A 20,082-nucleotide genomic window follows, 5' to 3' on the forward strand; every position below is an offset into this window, starting at 1 on the left:
TCAAAAGCAGGTGTATGTGGCTCACACACACAATTCTGTCTCTTGTCTTCTGGTGCAGGGTGTGTCATGCTACTTACCTACTGGTTGTTTGCAGCTGCCTGACTATGCAGTAGAAACGAGTTCCACTTTCACCCTCACATCTTATCTCATCAGCAGCATCACTCAGGACAGGGTTAGTGGGACATTCTTCAGGAGGAGGGTTTGCAGCAGCATTCAACTCCAATAGCAGTGAAATACTGTTCGGTTGATGTCAGGTGCTAAGCAATAGTAGTTGAAGGCTTAAGGCTGAGTTTCTCACAGTGAGATACCTGGGGCAGTTGTGGCCTCTGGCCTCAGGTTTTCCTCTCTGACAGCTGTGGCAACACCAGTCTATCAAACCTGCAGTAAACTGTCAGGCTCCATGGTATTACACATTCTGGTACAATCTTAATAAACCTCACTTGTGAACTTCACTTAGCGACTGGACGGGCCCCTTTACATTAAGGGATACTCCTGGATAGCTCTCATGGGTCGATAGCTTCCTCTGGAGCTCCTCACACTCTGAAAACACTGGTCTTCTTAACAATCTAGTCTCCTGCAGGATCTGGCACACTCCATACAAGCCTGCAGGCAGGCTTGTCGGCTCTTCGAGCAGACTCTTAGCTCCTCCAGCAAAAAGTCGTAACTTCAGGCAATGGCCTCTTATCTCTGGAAACTATCAAACAGACACCAGCCTTGGGTGCACACAATCTCCAAGCACTCTGTGGAGCATTCTTTCCTTGGTCAAGGAGAACTAGGGACTGTAACAAAGTGGGTTCTCTTTTAAATGTCATTTTCAGGCTGCACTCGAGACATCAATGTTGTAGAAACATTATGCCTCGCACAGCAGGCAGCAATGGGGCTGCCTAGGACTATCCACAACGTGGACAGAATAAGAATGAGTTATTTGCACTTGGATTTCATCAGTATTCCAGAATAATAGAAGAAATTGTCCCCCGCCCAAGTGAAAGTTTGTTTGTGCCTCCTGCAATGATATAAAGCAGCCATCAGGATAAAGATTATTTAGCAACTATACAGCCCCCCTCTTGCCATTTATACGTTGCCATCACTTGGGCTATGCATCTAAACTGAGAGATTATCCAGATATCTAAATCCAAGGCAAATGAGGCTCGCCTCAGGACTGTTTTTACCGTACTTTCCCATATCAGACCCATTAGGCCTATTAAATGCGGGAAAGTGTTTAGGTAATCCTGCTCCCATCATCAGGAGTTCACCTAATTTTGGGATCCCTCTAAGAGATGTCTCTCCCAATTCCACTTCCCATCTAGCCAGGATACAGTATGTTGGAGCTGGGCCAAGAAGTAGTACAGCTCTAGATCTGAAGGTCTAAGCCACCCCTAGCCCACTCTCTCCTCAGGTTGGCCAAACTGACCCAGCATCTTATATGCTTCCATAAAAGCTCCACCAAGAGCATATCCAGCTCTCAGAGCACTTCTTTTGGGATTTCATAGTTGGAGCCCTGCATCATGTAGAGACATCTGGGTAAGATGACCTTCTTCATAAGGACTATTTTACCCATCAGAGAAAGCCTAAGGGTGTTCCAGAAGCGTATGGAAGATCGCAATTTAGACACGACTCTCACCAAATTATTAGTATAGAGCAGGTCCTGGTGTTGCATTATATACAGGACTAACTAGTTGCCATTATCTAAAATCCATCTTAGTTCAGTTTTGGGGAGAGTTTTGAGGGGTTTACCTGTCATTAGTCCAGGAGGGAATATGGTTGACTTCTTCGTATTGACCCGTAGGCCAGACTCCTCCCTACATTCGTCCATGACATTCAGCATTATGGGGACCAATATATATCGAGATGTCAGAGGTAGATCAGAGCATCATCTACGTATAGGAACACAATATGCTCCTTAAGGCCCACCCAAATATCCCATCCCTGTAGAACTTGGTGGAGTCTACATGCCAGAGGTTCCATTGCTATAGCAAATATTAAGGGAAACAGGGGACACTCTTGCCTGGTGCCTCTCTGGGATATAATTTCGCCTGAAGCATAGCGCCAGTGCCGACCCTATATATACAGTAATTTGATACATTTAATGAATCAATGGCCCAATTGCACTTTTTCCAGCACAGACCAGACATATTCTCAGTTGTGGGTGTCAAAGGCATGTTCAAAATCTAAAAAGGTTAAAGCGCATTTGTCATGCAGGAGCTGCGGATCAAGTAGCACATGCGCAAAGGGGCGTATATTACAGAGGAAGTTTCTACGTGGGATAAACCCAGACTGATCCTCGTGTATAAGGGTTGGGAAGAGCGTAAGCAGACAGGCTGCAAGGATACTGCTTAGAATCTTAACGACAATGTTTAGCATTGGGTATTAGTGCAATTAGAGCCTCAGTCAGACTGGGGAAGACGTCTAGTTTCATACACTACTAGTCGCTCTGCCAAGACTCCTGTAAAGGCTTTATAAAACTCAGATGGCAGGCCATCACTCCTGGGGGCTTTGGCCGACTTTAGTGCTCCGATAGCCTCTAAGATTTCTGGTTTACTAACCTGGGCCCCTACGTGTTCGCAGTCAGCCGCTGTGACATTTTCAACAGGAGGGAGTGCAAGCAGGCATGCCTGGATGTCTAATCAAAGTCAGAATATGGTTGGTTATATATCCCCCTTAGGTGTTCCACAAAGACACCGTTAATGGCCTGCTGGGTATAAACTTCTCTGTCTTGTTAGATCAGTATTGGTTTGAGTGCCTTTTCTGCTTGGATTAGATGGGCCCACATTCTCCCTGATTTATCTCCCTCCAGGTACTACCTTCAACGGACGGCTGTTTTATTATGTTTCCAGTTGGAGACAAAGTTCTTTCAATGCACGTTTCAGGGCTCCCTTGTCCCTAACTTTTCTAGTTCCATTTATCGATTGGATAGTTCCCTTTCAAGCAGACGACACACACTCGCCAAGGTAGCCACACAAATCCCTGGAGGACCACTTTCATAGCACTTCACTCAATTGCTCGACTCCCAGCACTATGCCTATTCTCCTAGAAATATTTTGTAAATGTCTCTTGAACTGTTGCTTGGTTTGTATGTGCTTTAGGGTGTAATCGCCATAGGGGCACCCTGGGGGGCTGCCTCTTTAGTGTATAGGTAGCAAGAAGTGGGGAGTGGTCAGAGAGCTATCTCACAAGATAATGCACGTGTTATGGAATGGGTGGACGTTGCAGTAATAAATAATCTAGGCAACTGTTTATCAATGTTAGGGGGAAGAACATGAGTAGGCTCTAGTGCGCGGTTAATGTTGGCACCACACATCTATCAATCCGAGCGTGTGCAGGACCTGGTTAAGTGAGGCAGTCAGACGAGGTTTAGTATTAGTTTTAGGAGGTGATCATTCCATATAGCTGTTTCGCACACACTTAAAATCGCCCACCATAATTATTTCAGTTGAGGACAGAATCTGGGCTGTCCTTCACAGTGAGCCCAAAAATTCTCCATCATCTATATTCGGCCCATAAACATTAACAATGCATATATGATAAGCATCTAACGATCTTTCCAGAATGACATAGCGTCCCCCATCATCTAATAGCGATCTGCAACCCAGACAAGGGCTCCCCTGGCACATCCTGGATATGATGTGGCAAAAATCTGGCCACGCTATCTTCTCTGAAAGTATTTAAGACAGTCTCCCCAGAGGTGTGTCTCTTGTAAGAGGGCTATAGCCACCCCATAGCGCCTCAGAAAGGCGTAGATCCTACATAGCTTTGCGGGGTTATTAGGACCGCGCACATTCCATGTCAAGATTTTATAGCTAGTCCATAAGTTTGCCATGTGCAGTTAGCTATGGGTGTGGCTCCCCCCACCACCAAAACCGGCAGCGGGTTTACAGGGAGGAGGAGAGGGTGCAAAGTTCTTCAATGGAATGTCTCACCCCAATGGATGCAAAGCAGTAATATGCCTAGTCTGGTAATAAAAAAATGAACCATCCTGCAGCTGTTAAGAAAGAGCAGTATAAACCCTTAAAAACCTTGAAGAGGAATAACTCCCTTTCCTTTCCCACAATCCCTCCACCCACAGACAGTAGCCACAGAACTCTCCCAGTATACCAATTATGAAGGGGATCAGAAACCCCACCCCAAATATCCCTCCCGGGAACCTGAACAGTAACTATGCAATAGAAAGTGTGTTATTGGAAAATCTGTCCAAGACCACTAGTGTTCCTTTGTCACAAGCCCCACCAGAGCTCATTAAGTCTTGGGTGCTCCAGTCACGAACTGTCCTGTCTCATACTTTTTATGTTGTCCTCATATATACACCATCCACGAATCTCTGAAAAGGTAATTATGTCATAGTAAACAGTGTAGCCCCCATAAGAGGGGTAGGTTAAGTCACCTCCTCTCCCATATTGTTTATTCGGACAAACTATCTGTGTTTTGAGTGTCTGAAAGGTAAGTCTAAGGGAGGAAGAGGTTTGGGGTCCTTTGAATGTCATTTCCAGTACAAAGTGTTCTGTCCTCTTATCAGAACTCTGTTGACCTCAGTTTGTGAAGGTTCTCAGTCTTGGCTTTCAGTTTTCTGAGAGGAACAGGAAGACTGCAGAGCTTTCACCAGCTTAGGTTCTCTCCAACCAGAAAAATGCTCCCCTGTGTGAGGAACAGTGCACCCACCCAGTCCAATGCCCCCTGCGGGTTCTCAAAGAAGTGCACCTTCTTACCATGGTGTACCCTCAGTTTGGCTGGAAAAAGGAGGCTATATTTGATATTATGCTCCCTCAATCTCTTTTTGACACACAGGAAATCTCTGCGGAGCTCCTGGGTTCTGCTTGTGTAATCTGGAAATATAAGTATGGGTCAACCCTCGTAGTTAGGGGGTACTCGGGATCTTACATGTTGTAGGATGAGATCCCTAGCTCTGTAGCCAAATAAGTGTGCTATAACTGCACGCAGCAGCACACCAGGTCTCGGGGCCGGGCCCAGTGCTCTATGCGCTCTCTCCACCACGAAAAATGTAGAGAGGCATATAGGCTGCAGGGCAGTGGCAATCCAGTCTTCGAGGAATAGTTCTACAGATGGTCCCTCTGCTCGTTCTGGAAACCATACCGGTCTGAGGTTTTTACAGTGCGACCAGCCTTCCGCGTCTTCCAGTCTCTACGTGGCTTGGATAGCATCTTTTTTCAATTCGGGTCTCGCTGTCTGCAATTCTTGAACTGTGGTTTGTAGCGTAGTCACCTCCCCTCTGCATTCTTAACTCTCTCCGGCACTTAACGGAGGTCAAGCAGGAGATTATTTATGTCCATTGTTACTGCATACATTGCTACTGCATGCATTTTATTTTCAAGTGCCGCTCCGGTCCCCTTGATCACCTCTAATATTTCTGTAGTGTCTTATGAGGGTCCTGGTGGGATTGAGGGGCCCTGCCCCCCCAGAGTGCCCCGTCCAAGCCCAGGGGTGGTGTGTACTGCATAATCTTTTTTGAGTAAGCTCCCTTGGTTGTTTTTTCTTTTTCCATGGTGGGAGCTCTTCTCACCTGAAATGTCACTGCGTTGCAGCGGAGATTTTTTTTTTTTTAGTTTTTCCTGAGTACTTCTCCCCTTTTCTCCTCTCTTTTTTGGCGTCTGGACGACTGGATGTCGCATTAGCCTCCAAGTCTCCGATTGATACCCCGGAGCCCAGGAACCATAGCCCTACTGTGGATAACCATGAGAGGGGCCCTGCCTTTACCAGAACCTCTCCCGCACCACGAGACAGGGTAGCAAAATATTCAGCCTTGCGGTGCAGGAAAACAGGGACTGCCGCGTTTCCCAGCAAGGGAACGTCTTTCTTCATATTGGGGAGATCAACTCTCACAGCACCCGCACCATTCTTCCCAATTTTTCTGCAAGCCCACTCAATTAATCTAACCCCTCTATGGCCTGTTCCGCACCGCCGAACACTACCTTTGATTCCGCACAGTTCTCCTCGCCCTCTCAAGCATCCACTGTGGTGATCCTGTCTCGCAGCCCTCGGAGGGTATACATGTCTGGGCCAGGAAACGTGTTTGCATCACTCTACTATCCCCTTGTCACTTTCCGCTGCTCACCTTATTATTGCCATGCAGTTCATATTCACCCTGGGGAAATTTAGGACAGGGCACCACAGCATACTTTCCTTTATGTAACACCAGGAGCACAGGGATTTGGGTCAGACTCACCCTTTCAGTCAAGCACTTCATTTGCACCAACCCAAAACTTCTTTATGGTTAAGTCTAGATCATATGTGTGCAGGCTGGTATGCATTGCTAGGGCCTGAACTCTGTCCAAGTCTCAGCATGTAATCAGCCTGCTACTGAGCATGTTCGTCATCAAGAGGCGTCCACGCATCCTTGTCTCTCCTACCGTAGCCAACAAACCATTGTTTCACAGCCAGCGCTCCAATGTCAGACGTATTGCTCTCCTCCGAAGGATAGCACATTGGTGACTACTCCGGCCGCCGCTCCTTGGCGTTCTCACCAGTCCTACCCTTGGCCGGTGTGATCTTTGTCGACCCTTGGGTTTTGTCCTCTGACTTGGTGGGGAGGGGGGAGAGAAAACCAACTCAGGTTCAATGATGGGGGGCTTCAGGTGGTCCGTCCACCGTTTTTTTGATAATTCAGGGGGTGCAGGATTATGGCAAAGTTCTCCGTTCTGGAGCTTCGGCGAAATGCGTTTAGGCGGCCATCTTGCCTGCTTTCTCCCTTTGTGATGTTTTTTCTGTATCATTGCTCCATTACTGTTTGTGCGTTTTCCCTCTCTTGCTCACTGTCAGTATCTGATGAGGAAAAATAAGTGTTGGTCCCAAAATACAAGTGCCAGTGGTCCCCACCAGCAACCACTGGCTCAAATTAAGCACTATCTCTACCATCAAACAAATGGCAGGAGTCAGAAAGAAATCAGCAGCCCTCTTCTAAAAAAAAGTCTTCAAGAAATTTCTAAAGGTAGCCAAGTCTTCACTACCCTCACTTCGGTGTCTGGGTTTTCACCCTCCTGCCACAGAACTGCAAAGAATACATTTAACCCTTCTGAGGGATGGTGTCCTCATCTTCAGTCTTGTGCTAAGCGAAACCACAGGCATCCAAAATGGATCCCACTAGCCCCATTACTCAAACTCACATAACATACAAGCTCCTAATCCCATACATTTGCTAGACAATCAGTTCAAACACAAATATGTGCACTGAGGTTGACAGAGCAAGGCTCTGTTTCACATCACATCAAAACTGTACTTGAGTGTGGTCTGTAGACCATCCTCACAATGACACAGGAAAAAGGTATGGTCATGCTATGAATTGATAAACACTGTAAGCTCTTACCACCACTTAACGTGATACACCCAAGGCATAGACAGTTGTCCACCGGCTACTAGGAGGGCATGCTTGGTGCTCTCCAGCAAGTCACAGGACAGGTCCTCTACCTCACACTACCAGACACAGGCCTGGGCCTCTGCATGCACTGTGATACCAGGTGCAGAATAATAGACAGGATATCCGTTTCACTCACAAATCAGGCACTCCGGGCAGGGGCACATGCCCATCCATTCCTGTACGAACAATCAGGTAAGGAGTCAGCTTAGTTGACTGGTACCTTCTAAACTGTGGTCCTTCCCCTTCCTTCATGTGCGAGGAGTGCAGGCATGTTATTTGCTTGAGCCTGACACCAAGACCGCACAATGTACAAGATGGTTTTCCTGCAGCCTTATTTTTTGTCTATAATGGACATGATAGCTTTCTCTTCTATTGTTCAATGTCACCTCCCTGATAATGGAAGTACTATGGGTTAAGGGGAGAATCTCCATCCCTTCCATTGACAATATGGGATTCAACAGCGCACAATGAAAATTGCTCTGACCCCCATTCTGTGTTACAGGTTGTTACTCAATAACTTAATAACTCAAGGTCTGTGGTTGTACCATACAGTCTTGTATACACTTGTTGACTATGAACAGTTATAATTAATCTGCCTTGGGGTTCTTCCCTGCAAGTGGATCCATGAAAAGAGAAAGACCAAGGATGGTATTCCTCCTGACTGGAGGGAGTTTTGAATTTTTAGGTCAAGCTACATTTTGGTCAGCCCAGGCTCTTCATCTTTCGGCACGGCGTCTCTCATGATCCAGCCAATTTATGACAGTCCTTGGCAGATTTCAAGCATAAAATGAAAGCCTATGGCAAGGTGGTATACCTCATATGGTTATGCATAGCCATCATTTCAATCTAGGTTAGTAATACTGCATGCATTGCTTCTGGAGTAAAATCTCCTATAATTCGAATTTGGACAGAATGGATTTTGCTGTTTTCTTTGAGCTGCAAACCCCATCAAAACAACAATCATAGTAGGAACTCCACCAAAGCAGTTGGAGAAATGCCAGAGTATTATTAAGCAAAACAAAGGACCTATTAACATACCTCGTTGCTATATGCCCATTCCGAATTAACCAATTGACCAGTTCCTTTCCCACAATGCAGTTGGGGTGTGTTCGCAACCAATATCGGTGGTCTTGAAACTCCATGCCACTGCTGTTGTGACAAATTTTTTTCCACAGTTCCTTCAACTGAATTGAGTCCTAGGGCATAGAATTGAAATAATGTCAACAGCATATACTGTACTGTTCACTGTATTAAGGTAGAATACAAAATCCAGACAGGAAACCGTGATCAAATGCAGTTCCATTAGGTCACTGTTCCCTGCCTGTATTTATAACTTTTTACGAACTGGAGCTCAGTCAATTACAGGTAGAAAAGCAGATGTCTCCTTTCACTTCAACTTCTAGTAACTAATAACAAAGGTAATGAGAAAAATAAACAGGTAGGGAGAAGCCTATTCAGTCTACGGTCATTACTGCTAAAATAGAATGTTCTACTAAAGATCATGTAAGATCACCATTACTTGAACATGTCAGGCTGAAGCAAGGGTATGTTGTTATGCTGGCAACATGATGGACCACGTACATAAATAGTGATTTCTTTAATTTCATACCTTCTTATCTTTAGCAAATGTAAAAACAACTGAAATGCTAATTCATGTCACCGTATATACAGGGAGTGCAGAATTATTAGGCAAGTTGTATTTTTGAGGATTAATTTTATTATTGAACAACAACCATGTTCTCAATGAACCCAAAAAACTCATTAATATCAAAGCTGAATATTTTTGGAAGTAGTTTTTAGTTTGTTTTTCGTTTTAGCTATGTTAGGGGGATATCTGTGTGTGCAGGTGACTATTACTGTGCATAATTATTAGGCAACTTAACAAAAAAAATATATACCCATTTCAATTATTTATTATTACCAGTGAAACCAATATAACATCTCAACATTCACAAATATACATTTCTGACATTCAAAAACAAAACAAAAACAAATCAGTGACCAATATAGCCACCTTTCTTTGCAAGGACACTCAAAAGCCTGCCATCCATGGATTCTGTCAGTGTTTTGATCTGTTCACCATCAACATTGCGTGCAGCAGCAACCACAGCCTCCCAGACACTGTTCAGAGAGGTGTACTGTTTTCCCTCCTTGTAAATCTCACATTTGATGATGGACCACAGGTTCTCAATGGGGTTCAGATCAGGTGAACAAGGATGCCATGTCATTAGATTTCCTTCTTTTATACCCTTTCTTGCCAGCCACGCTGTGGAGTACTTGGACGCGTGTGATGGAGCATTGTCCTGCATGAAAATCATGTTTTTCTTGAAGGATGCAGACTTCTTCCTGTACCACTGCTTGAAGAAGGTGTCTTCCAGGAACTGGCAGTAGGACTGGGAGTTGAGCTTGACTCCATCCTCAACCCGAAAAGGCCCCACAAGCTCATCTTTGATGATACCAGCCCAAACCAGTACTCCACCTCCACCTTGCTGGCGTCTGAGTCGGACTGGAGCTCTCTGCCCTTTACCAATCCAGCCACTGGCCCATCCATCTGGCCCATCAAGACTCACTCTCATTTCATCAGTCCATAAAACCTTAGAAAAATCAGTCTTGAGATATTTCTTGGCCCAGTCTTGACGTTTCAGCTTGTGTGTCTTGTTCAGTGGTGGTCGTCTTTCAGCCTTTCTTACCTTGGCCATGTCTCTGAGTATTGCACACCTTGTGCTTTTGGGCACTCCAGTGATGTTGCAGCTCTGAAATATGGCCAAACTGGTGGCAAGTGGCATCGTGGCAGCTGCACGCTTGACTTTTCTCAGTTCATGGGCAGTTATTTTGCGCCTTGGTTTTTCCACACGCTTCTTGCGACCCTGTTGACTATTTTGAATGAAACGCTTGATTGTTCGATGATCACGCTTCAGAAGCTTTGCAATTTTAAGAGTGCTGCATCCCTCTGCAAGATAGGTCACTACAGTATTTTTGACTTTTCTGAGCCTGTCAAGTCCTTCTTTTGACCCATTTTGCCAAAGGAAAGGAAGTTGCCTAATAATTATGCACACCTGATATAGGGTGTTGATGTCATTAGACCACACCCCTTCTCATTACAGAGATGCACATCACCTAATATGCTTAATTGGTAGTAGGCTTTCGAGCCTATACAGCTTGGAGAAAGACAACATGCATAAAGAGGATGATGTGGTCAAAATACTCATTTGCCTAATAATTCTGCACTCCCTGTAGTAATATTTGGATGAAACATCTTCAAAGAATGGATGAAATATGGGTGCGCGATGTGAGCCTTGATAAAATAGTCTATATGCCTTATGCATCAGTAGTTTACATTTATTAAATGTTTAGCTGTTTCATTCAGAAACCAGACTGACTGCAGGCTTCAGTAGGCGACATGGCTTACTACTGGTAACAACCAACAAAAAGCATTTATTCACATTCAAAATTATGAAAGCATTTTAGCATGTTTACTGAATGCAAAGAGCATCATTAATAGAGATGGCTACAAGGGCCTTAGGTATTGACTTCTCCAATGGCAGTATGATATGCAATATTTTTCCAACAACAACTAACTGTACCAGAAGAATTTTCCTTTCATCATCGCTGGTGTCTGCTTTAAGGTAGGAACGACTCGCCTGGGGACTAACAGACGTCTCATAAGGAGGCACCATAGGAGAGCAGGAACGATCCAGCGACAGATTGGTGATACTTGCTGATCTGAATGCAGATAAAGAAATAATGATTATGCTTTTCCAAATTAAACTATAAACCATACTATCCAACATCTGATAACACTTTCACATAATATGCTACTGTCCTATGCATATGTTAGTGGTAGAAGACATTCAAAAGTGCAACATACAACTTTAGCATAAAAAGTTCTGCAAAGCAGTATACATCTACACATAAGGAAAGCAAAAGCCATACTAGCATGCTTTATTGCTATGCAACAACTGTTATGCCTATAACTTTAAAACTGATGTGCCAAACAAGTAAATCACCACCATAATATAGTATGACAAGACAACTTTAAATAAGATAGTAATATTTGACTCATTTTTGTGTGCACTGGCCAGCACAGTGCTTGATCTTTCCAGTAGTTGTGACTTTTTAGGCCACTATGACATGCACAGGAATGATTTTGTTCACCCCCCTCCGAGACTCTGCTGGACTGAGGGTTCACCCAAAGTGTATTTGCACCCACTGTGAAGGGTCACTGTTTACCCGCTGACAGGCTGTGGAGAAAAAAGACTGATAGTGGTAGCTTATTTACAGAAAGGGGCACAGGTGTTTTACCTGTACCCCTGGGAAAAAGGTTTGCTGAACTTATCAGTAAATCTGTACGGTTTTGCATAACTGAGACCTGTATGACTGTGTGTATGTGCTGTGTACACAGAGGCAACATATGGAAGAAATGATGTCCTCTGCAAAGACAGTCTATCCATAAAGGATATGTTTTTTGGATTTGCTCCAGGATGTGGCAGGCCTATATAGAATATGTCACTTACCCAGTGTACATCTGTTCATGGCATGTAGTGCTGCAGATTCACATGCTATGCATTATTCCACCATCTAGTGTTGGGCTCCGAGTGTTACAAGTTGTTTTTCTTCGGAAAAGTATTTTCGGAGTCACAGGATCGAGTGACTCCTCCTCTTGGTCATACTGTGCATGGGCATCAACTCCGTTGTTAGATTGTTTTCCCGCAAAAGGGTGTAGGAAGGAGTGATAGAGTGTAGTAATATAAATGTTGTATATAAATACTAAGTGAAAATAGATTCCCATGCAAATGTAAATGTATATACATATGTACAAAATAAATAAACTGCAATGACTACAGGCTTCCGGGGAGGAGGGAGGGTGCATGTGAATCTGCAGCACTACATGCCACGAACAGATGTACACTGGGTAAGTGCCATTTTCCGTTTGATGGAATATGTAGCTGCAGATACACATGCTATGCATAGACTACAAAGCAGTTAGTCCTCCCAAAAAGCGGTGGCTAGCCTGTAGGAGTTGAAGTTGATTGGAATAAAGTCCTTAAACAGCTTGGCCTACAGTGGCTTGTTGCTGTGAGAAAACATCAACACAGTAGTATTTTGTAAATGTATGAGGGGTTGACCACGTAGCTGTTTTGTATATATCAACCATTGGTATGTTTCCTAAAAAAGCCATTGTTGCACCTTTCTTTCTTGTAGAATGTGCTTTAGGGGTAATCAAAAGTTGTCTCTTTGTTGGATGTATACAAACATGTTACATCAAAGCAATCCATCTTGCTAAACCTTGTTTTGATATAAGATTGCCTGTATGTGGTTGTTGGAAAGCAACAAAAAGTTGCTTTGTTTCCCTAAAATCTTTAGTTCTGTCTATGTAGTAGATAAGAGCTCTTTTGAGATCTAATGTATGAAGAGCTCTTTCTGCAAAGAATCGGGCTGTGGAAAGACGGCTGGCAATTTTACTGTTTGATTGAGGTGAAAAGGAGATACTACCTTTGGTAGAAATTTTGGATTTGTTCTTAGTACAACCTTATATTTGTGCACTTGGCAAAAAGGTTCTTCAAGAGTTAATGCTTGTATTTCACTAACTATTCTTAAAGAAGTAATAGCCACAAGAAAGGCGACCTTCCATGTTAAAAATTCAATTTGGCAAGACTGCATGGGTTCAAAAGGTGGTCCCATGAGTCTGGTAAGTACAATATTTAAATTCCATGATGGAACAGGTGGCGTTCTGGGTGGAATTACATGTTTTAATCCTACCATGAAGGCTTTGATAACAGGAACTCTGAATAGAGAAGTATGTTAAATAGTTTGTAAGTATGCAGATATTGCAGTAAGGTGTATTTTAATGGATGAAAAAGCCAAATTTGATTTCTGTAAATGAAGTAAATAGCATACAATATCTTCTATAGATGCTGCAAGTGGATCTATGGTTTTAGATTGACAATAGTAGACAAATATTTTCCACTTGTTCGCATAGCACCGTCTAGTAGTAGGTTTTCATGCTTGTTGAATTACTTCCATACATGCTGATGGATGATTTAAATAACCAAATTTTATGACTTCAGGAGCCAAATGGTTAGATTGAGAGCACTGGGGTTTGGATTCCTGATTTGACCTTTGTTTTGTGTTAACAAATCTGTCCTGTTTGGGAGTTTGGAGTGAGGTACTACGGATAGGTCTCAAAGTGTTGTGTACCAAGGATGGCGTGCCCATGTTAATGCTATGACTATCATGTTGAGTGACGTTTGACATAATTTGTTGACTAGAGATGGAAGGAGTGGGAGAGGGGGGAAAAGCGTAAGCAAATATCCATGATAAATTGATCCATAGAGCATTGCCCTTGGATAGAGGATGTGGGTGTCTGGATGCGAAGTTTTGGCATTTTGCGTTTTCGCTTGTTGTGAATAGGTCTATGTCTGGTGTTCCCCCACCTTTGAAAGTACCTTTGAAGTACTTGGTAGTGAATCTCCCATTCGTGTGTTTGTTGGTGATTTCTGCTGAGGAGATATTCCTGTTATGTATTGTGCTACTAGATGAATTTGATTGTGAATTGCCCATTTCCAAATTGTTTGGGCTAGAAAGGACAGCTGAGATGAATGCGTCCCTCCCTATTTGTTGAGATAATACATGGTTGTCATGTTGTCTGTTTTTATGAGAACATTCTTCTGTTTGAGAAGAGGTTGAAATGCTTTTAGGGCAAGGAACACAGCTAATAATTCTAAGTGGTTTATGTGTAGCTGTTTCTGTTTGACATCCCATTGTCCTTGAATGGGTTGATTGTTTGGGTGAGCTCCCCAACCGATCATTTATGCATCTGTTGTAATTATGGTCTGAGGCACAGGGTCTTGAAACTACCGCCCCTTCATTCAATTGCTGCGATTCTACCATTGAAGGGACATATGTGTTTGGCGGTCCATCAACACTAGATCTTGAAGTGGACTGTGTGCTTGTGACCATGGTTGTGCAAGGCACAAGGGCCTCATGTTTAATCTTACATGTGGGACTATTGCTGTGCAAGATGCCATAATTCCTAGAATCTTCATGATAAATCTTACAGTGTATTTTTGATTTGGCTGTATGAGTGGTATTACATTTTGGAAAGCTTGTATCCTTTGTATATTTGGATACGCTAGAGCTAGTTGAGTATTAAGGATAGCACCTAGATACGGTTGTACTTGTGCTAGTTGAAGGTGTGACTTTTGGTAGTTTATAGAAAACCCTAGAGTGTGCAGAGTTTCTATCACATAACAAGTAGGTTTTTGGCATTGTGTAAGATTGCTTGATTTTATTAGCCAATCGTCTAGATATAGAAATACATGGATGTGTTGTCTTCTTAAGTATGCCGCTACTACTGCTAGACACTTTGTGAACACCCTTGGAGCTGCTGTTATGCCACATGGCAACACTTTGAACTGATAGTGTTTTCCTGCTATGACAAACCTGAGGTATTTTCTGTGAGCTGGGTGGATGGGTATGTGGAAATACACACCCTTGAAGTCTAGAGCAGTCATAAAATCCATCTTGCAGAGTTACCATGTGAAAATGCTCTGACAAGATGTATAGATTGAGGGGCCTGAGGTCTAATATGGGCCTGAGGGTGACATCTTTTTGGGGAATTGGAAAGTATAGTGAGAACACTCCTGTTCCTTGATGGGACTGTGGAACTAATTCTATTGCTTGTTTGAACAGTAGAGATTGTACCTCTTGTTGTAACAGAACTGTATGTTCGGGGGACAACTTGCGATATCTTGGCGGAATGTTCGGAGGAGTGGTTATCAATTCTAGGCAATAGACATTGTGGATAATTGATAATACCCAGTTGTTTGTGGTGGTATTTTGCCAATGAGAGTGGAACTGCTGTAGGCTTCCCCCCACAGGAGATGGGGGAGTGGAAGGGAGGGAAGGAAGTCACTGCTTTGGTTGTGCTGTTTGTTTAGAGGTTTGGAATTTACCTCTATTTGTAAAGTATTGACTCTATATGTTCCTCTAAACCCACCTCGTTGATACTGGGTTTGCTGTGGTTGCTTTGTCTGGGAGGTGGAAGCCCCTGAGGATTGTGGTTTAAAACCTCCTCGAAACTGTGGCCTGCGAAATGAACCTCTATATGGGGTGGTGAACAAAGCGCCCATTGCTTTCGCAGTATCGGACTCCTTTCTCAGTTTTTCAATAGTGGTGTCCACTTCTGGGCCAAAGCGGTGCTTTTTATCAAAAGGCATGTTAAGTACAGCCTGTTGATTTTCTGGTTTAAAACCAGAGGAGCACAGCCATGCATGTCTTCTGATTGTGATGGCAGTGTTTACGCTCCTTGCAGCTGTATTAGCAGCATCAAAGGCAGATATTATTTGATTATTACTAATCGCTTGCCCCTCTTCTACTACTTGCTGTGCCCTCTTCTGGTGCTCTTTTGGGAGATGCTGTATAATATCCTGCATTTAATCCCAATGGGCCCTATCATAGCGGACTAGAAGTGCCTGATAATTTGCAATTCTTCACTGATTTGCTGCCTGTGTAGCAACTCTTTTTCCCGCTGCATCACATTTTCAGCTCTCCTTATCAGGAGGAGGTGAATCTCCTGAAGACTGGCTATTTGCCCTCTTTCTTGCTGCACTGACTACCACTGAATCTGGAGGGACCTGGTGAGTAATGTAATCTGGGTCAGAGGGTACAAGCTTATACTTTTGATCGATTCTAGGTATGATAATCCTAGATTTTAAGGCTCGCTAAAATTTGGTCTGCGTGTTTTACCATGCCTGGTAACACTGGGAAACACTGGTACTTGGAATGTGTAGAAGAAAGTGTATTAAATAAGAAATCTTCTTCCAATGGCTCTGAATGCATGGTTACCCCATGAAAAGCTGCTGCCCTGGATATGACCTGGTTGTATGCAGTGGTATCTTCTGGTGGAGATGGTTTTGATGGGTAAGTATCTGGGTCATTATCTGGGATGGGATCGGGGTCATAAAGATCCCATGGGTCTGCCGTATCTCCCTGTGAATATAATGAATGTGTTGGAGAAGGCATTGGTGGTGGGCTGGTGTGAAGTGAGACAGATAATTGTGGAGAATGATGAGGAGATGTATGACGAAGAATTGGCTTCTTTTGTTTTTGCACCTTTGCTGGTGGCTGTACAGAGTCCAGTTCCTCTTGGAAAGCCAGCTTTCTTTTTGTTTTAAAAGGAGGTGCAGTGACAATTGCCTCTCATCCATGATTTGTAAAATGGGCTCAATGTCAGGCTCTTCCTCAAAGGTTTTATGGGTTTCTGTCAATTTTTTTGAACGTCCTTGTTCCTCTGTATATGAGGATTTTTTCGGCTCCGAAGTTTGTTTTTCGGTCCCGAAAAGGTAGTGGAAGGTCTCTGCTCCGAAGCCGACTGCCGAATTTTCGACCCTGAAGAATAGGCTTTTTACTTAAGTCTGAAACAGAGCCTTTGACATATTTTCTTGAGTGGCTTTTTTCGGCACCGACCCCAAAGGACGGTCACAGACGGTCTTTTTTCGGGCCGAACCATGCACTTCCAGCAGTGGTGTACCCAAGGCCTTTAAATGTCTTTTGTGAAGGGGTGTAGGGGCAGACGTACCCACATACTGTCCAGCTGTGATGGGTCTGTCGTCCTCCGATTCCTGTTCGGAGTCTGCGTCCCGAATGCAGACTGCTGTCTGCGCCTGCTCTTCAACGACGTTGAGATGTTCACTGCTTTTCGACACCATTTTGAGTCTTCTAGCTCTGCGATCTCTGAGAGTCTTCTTTGAACGATGCCTCACAATTTTCATCCCGATGGTCTGGAGAAAGGCACAAATTACAAACCAAGTGCTGGTCTGTATAGGGTTATTTTGCGTGGCACCGAAGGCAGAATCGGAATGGAGTCCGATCCATCAGGCTTTCCATGTGGTAGGCCAGAGATGGGCACGCGCGCCCCGAAGGGCGAAAATGAAGGTTCCGATGGTACTACCGGAAAACGTGATTGAAACAATATCGATGAATAACAATGTTTTTCCAAATCGAAATCTCGGAGCGAGACATATCCGAACCCAACGCGGAAAGAAAACAATCTAACAATAGAGTTGATGCCCATGCGCAATGGAACCGAGAGGAGTCACTCGATCCTGTGACTCTGAAAAGACTTCTTCGAAGAAAAACAACTTGTAACACTCCGAGCCCAACACTAGATGTTGGAAAGGATACGCATAGCACGTGTATCTGCAGCTACACATGCCATTGAACATATATTTTTTATATATATATATATATATATATATATATATATGGAAAATGTCACTTACCCAGTGTACATCTGTTCGTGGCATGAGACGCTGCAGATTCACATGCTGTGCATTATCTTGCCATCTAGTGTTGGGCTCGGAGTGTTACAAGTTGTTTTTCTTCAAAGAAGTCTTTTCGAGTCACAAGACCGTGGGACTCCTCCCTTTCGGCTCCATTGCGCATGGGCGTCAACTCCATCTTAGATTGTTTTCCCCGCAGAGGGTGAGGTAGGAGTTGTGAATATAGTAAATGTACCCATGCAATGGAGTAAGTATGTATGTACATAATGTGTATTAACAGCTTCTGTGCATTGGACGAGGTGACCTCGTCCAAGGCTACAGTTCCCCGCCGGGCTTGCGCGCCCCCCGTGCACCCCCCCTTCCCCCCCAAGGCGGGGAAGGAAGGGGAAGACCTTCCCCTTCCACCCCCGAGCCCCCCCACCCTCCCTGTGACGTCAGCACGCGAGCTTTCAATCACTGGGGGAGGCCCGGAGGGGCTTCAAAGGGAAGGAAATGTATTTCCTTCCCTTTGAAGTCTCTCCCAGGGTTTCAAAAGCCGGATGGCTTGCAATCCGGCTTTTGAAACCCCACTAGACACCATAAGGGAGCGACCCCTTTGGCAAGGGTCGCTCCCAGGGGGGGCATTTTTTCGGGAAGGCCTTTTCTGCCCCCCCGGGGGCAGAAACCTTTAGGCACCAGGGACCATTTTTTTTTTTTTAATGTTTTATTTTCTTTTTTTAGGTGGAGAGCGACCCCTTAGGTGGGGGGGGGGGGGCAAATTTATTTTAGGCCCTTTCTGCCCCCGGGGGGGGGGGGGGCAGAAACCTCTAGGCGCCAGGGCCAATTTTTTGTTTTTTTGTTTTGTTTTTTTAGAGATGGGGAGCGACCCATGAGGCAAGGGTCGCTCTCCTGGGGGGCAAATTGTATTTAGAACATTTCTGCCCCCCCTGGGGGCAGAAACCTCTAGGCGCCAGGGTAAATATTTTTTTGTGTTTTTTTTTTTTTTGTTTGTTTGTTTTTTTAGAGATGGGGAGCGACCCATCAGGCAAGGGTCGCTCCCCTGTGGGGCAAATTTATTTTAGGCCATTTCTGCCCCCAGGGGAGGCAGAAACCTCTAGGCGCCAGGGCACATTTTTTTTTTTTTTTTAGAGATGGGTAGCGACCCATCAGGCAAGGGTCGCTCTCCTGGGGGCAAATTGTATTGAGACCATTTCTGCCCCCGGGGGGGGGGGAGGGGGGTGGCAGAAACCTCTAGGCGCCAGGGCTAATTTTTTTTTTTCGTTTTGTTTTTTGAGAGATGGGGAGCGACCCATCAGGCAAGGGTCGCTGCCCTGGGAGGCAAATTGTATTTAGACCATTTCTGCCCCCCTTGGGGGCAGATTGGCCGATTTTAGGTCAATCTGCCCCCAAGGGGGCAGAAACCACTAGGCACAGGGGGTTTGTTTTTTGGCGCCAATGTCACGCAGGGGGAGCGACCCCGTAGGCAAGGGTCGCTCCCGGGGGTGGGGGGATTGGGGGGGCAAATTTATTTTAGGCCATTTCTGCCCCCGGAGGGGGGGGCAGAAACCTCTAGGCGCCAGGGCCAATTTTTTTTTTTTTTTTTTTTAGAGATGGGGAGCGACCCATCAGGCAAGGGTCGCTCTCCTGGGGGGCGAATTGTATTTAGACCATTTCTGCCCCCCCTTGGGGGCAGATTGGCCGATTTTAGGTCAATCTGCCCCCAAGGGGCAGAAACCACTAGGCACCGGGGATTTGTTTTTTGGCGCCAATGTCACGCAGGGGGAGCGACCCCGTAGGCAAGGGTCGCTCCCGGGGAGGGGGTGGGGGTTGAGGGCAAATTTACTTTAGGCCATTTCTGCACCCCCTGGGGGCAGAAACCTCTAGGCGCCAGGGCAAATATTTTTTATGTGTTTTTTTTTTTTTTGTTTGTTTGTTTTTTTAGAGATGGGGAGCGACCCATCAGGCAAGGGTCGCTCTCCTGGGAGGCAAATTGTATTAAGACCATTTCTGCCCCCGGGGGGGGAGCAGAAACCTCTAGGCGCCAGGGCAAATTTTTTTTTTGTTTTTTTTTTGTTTGTTTTTTGAGAGATGTGGATCGACCCACCAGGCAAGGGTCGCTCCCCTGGGGGGCAAATTGTATTTAGAGCATTTATGCCCCCCTTGGGGGCAGATTGGCTGATTTTAGGTCAATCTGCCCCCAAGGGGGCAGAAACCACTAGGCACAGGGGGTTTGTTTTTTGGCGCCAATGTCACGCAGGGGGAGCGACCCCGTAGGCAAGGGTCGCTCCTGGGGGGGGGGGGGGGGGGATGGGTTTGAGGGGATTTGGGGGGCAAATTTATTTTAGCCCATTTCTGCCCCCGGGGGGGCAGAAACCTCTAGGCGCCAGGGCCAATTTTTTTTTTTGTTTGTTTTTTTAGAGATGGGGAGCGACCCATCAGGCAAGGGTCGCTCCCCTG

At 45.0% G+C, this 20,082-nt stretch overlaps 1 protein-coding gene across 5 annotated transcripts in view; it reads right to left on the reverse strand.

Annotated features, from left to right (window-relative positions):
- PIKFYVE (phosphoinositide kinase, FYVE-type zinc finger containing) overlaps nucleotides 1–20,082 on the reverse strand; it is a 1,212,885-nt gene that overhangs the window by 1,077,868 nt on the left and 114,935 nt on the right. For all 5 annotated transcript variants that reach the window (XR_011201631.1, XM_069225943.1, XM_069225942.1 and 2 more), the window contains exons 8-9: nucleotides 10,948–11,086; nucleotides 8,402–8,559 (exon numbers count right to left, since the gene is read on the reverse strand). Coding sequence is in view for 4 of the 5 variants with exons in the window: in XM_069225943.1 (XP_069082044.1) it covers nucleotides 8,402–8,559; nucleotides 10,948–11,086 (297 nt within the window). In the remaining variant the exon portion in view is untranslated. The remainder of the gene's footprint in view (nucleotides 1–8,401; nucleotides 8,560–10,947; nucleotides 11,087–20,082) is intronic.

Source organism: Pleurodeles waltl, chromosome 3_1 (genome assembly GCF_031143425.1).
Source record: "Pleurodeles waltl isolate 20211129_DDA chromosome 3_1, aPleWal1.hap1.20221129, whole genome shotgun sequence".
Classification (NCBI taxonomy): domain Eukaryota; kingdom Metazoa; phylum Chordata; class Amphibia; order Caudata; family Salamandridae; genus Pleurodeles; species Pleurodeles waltl.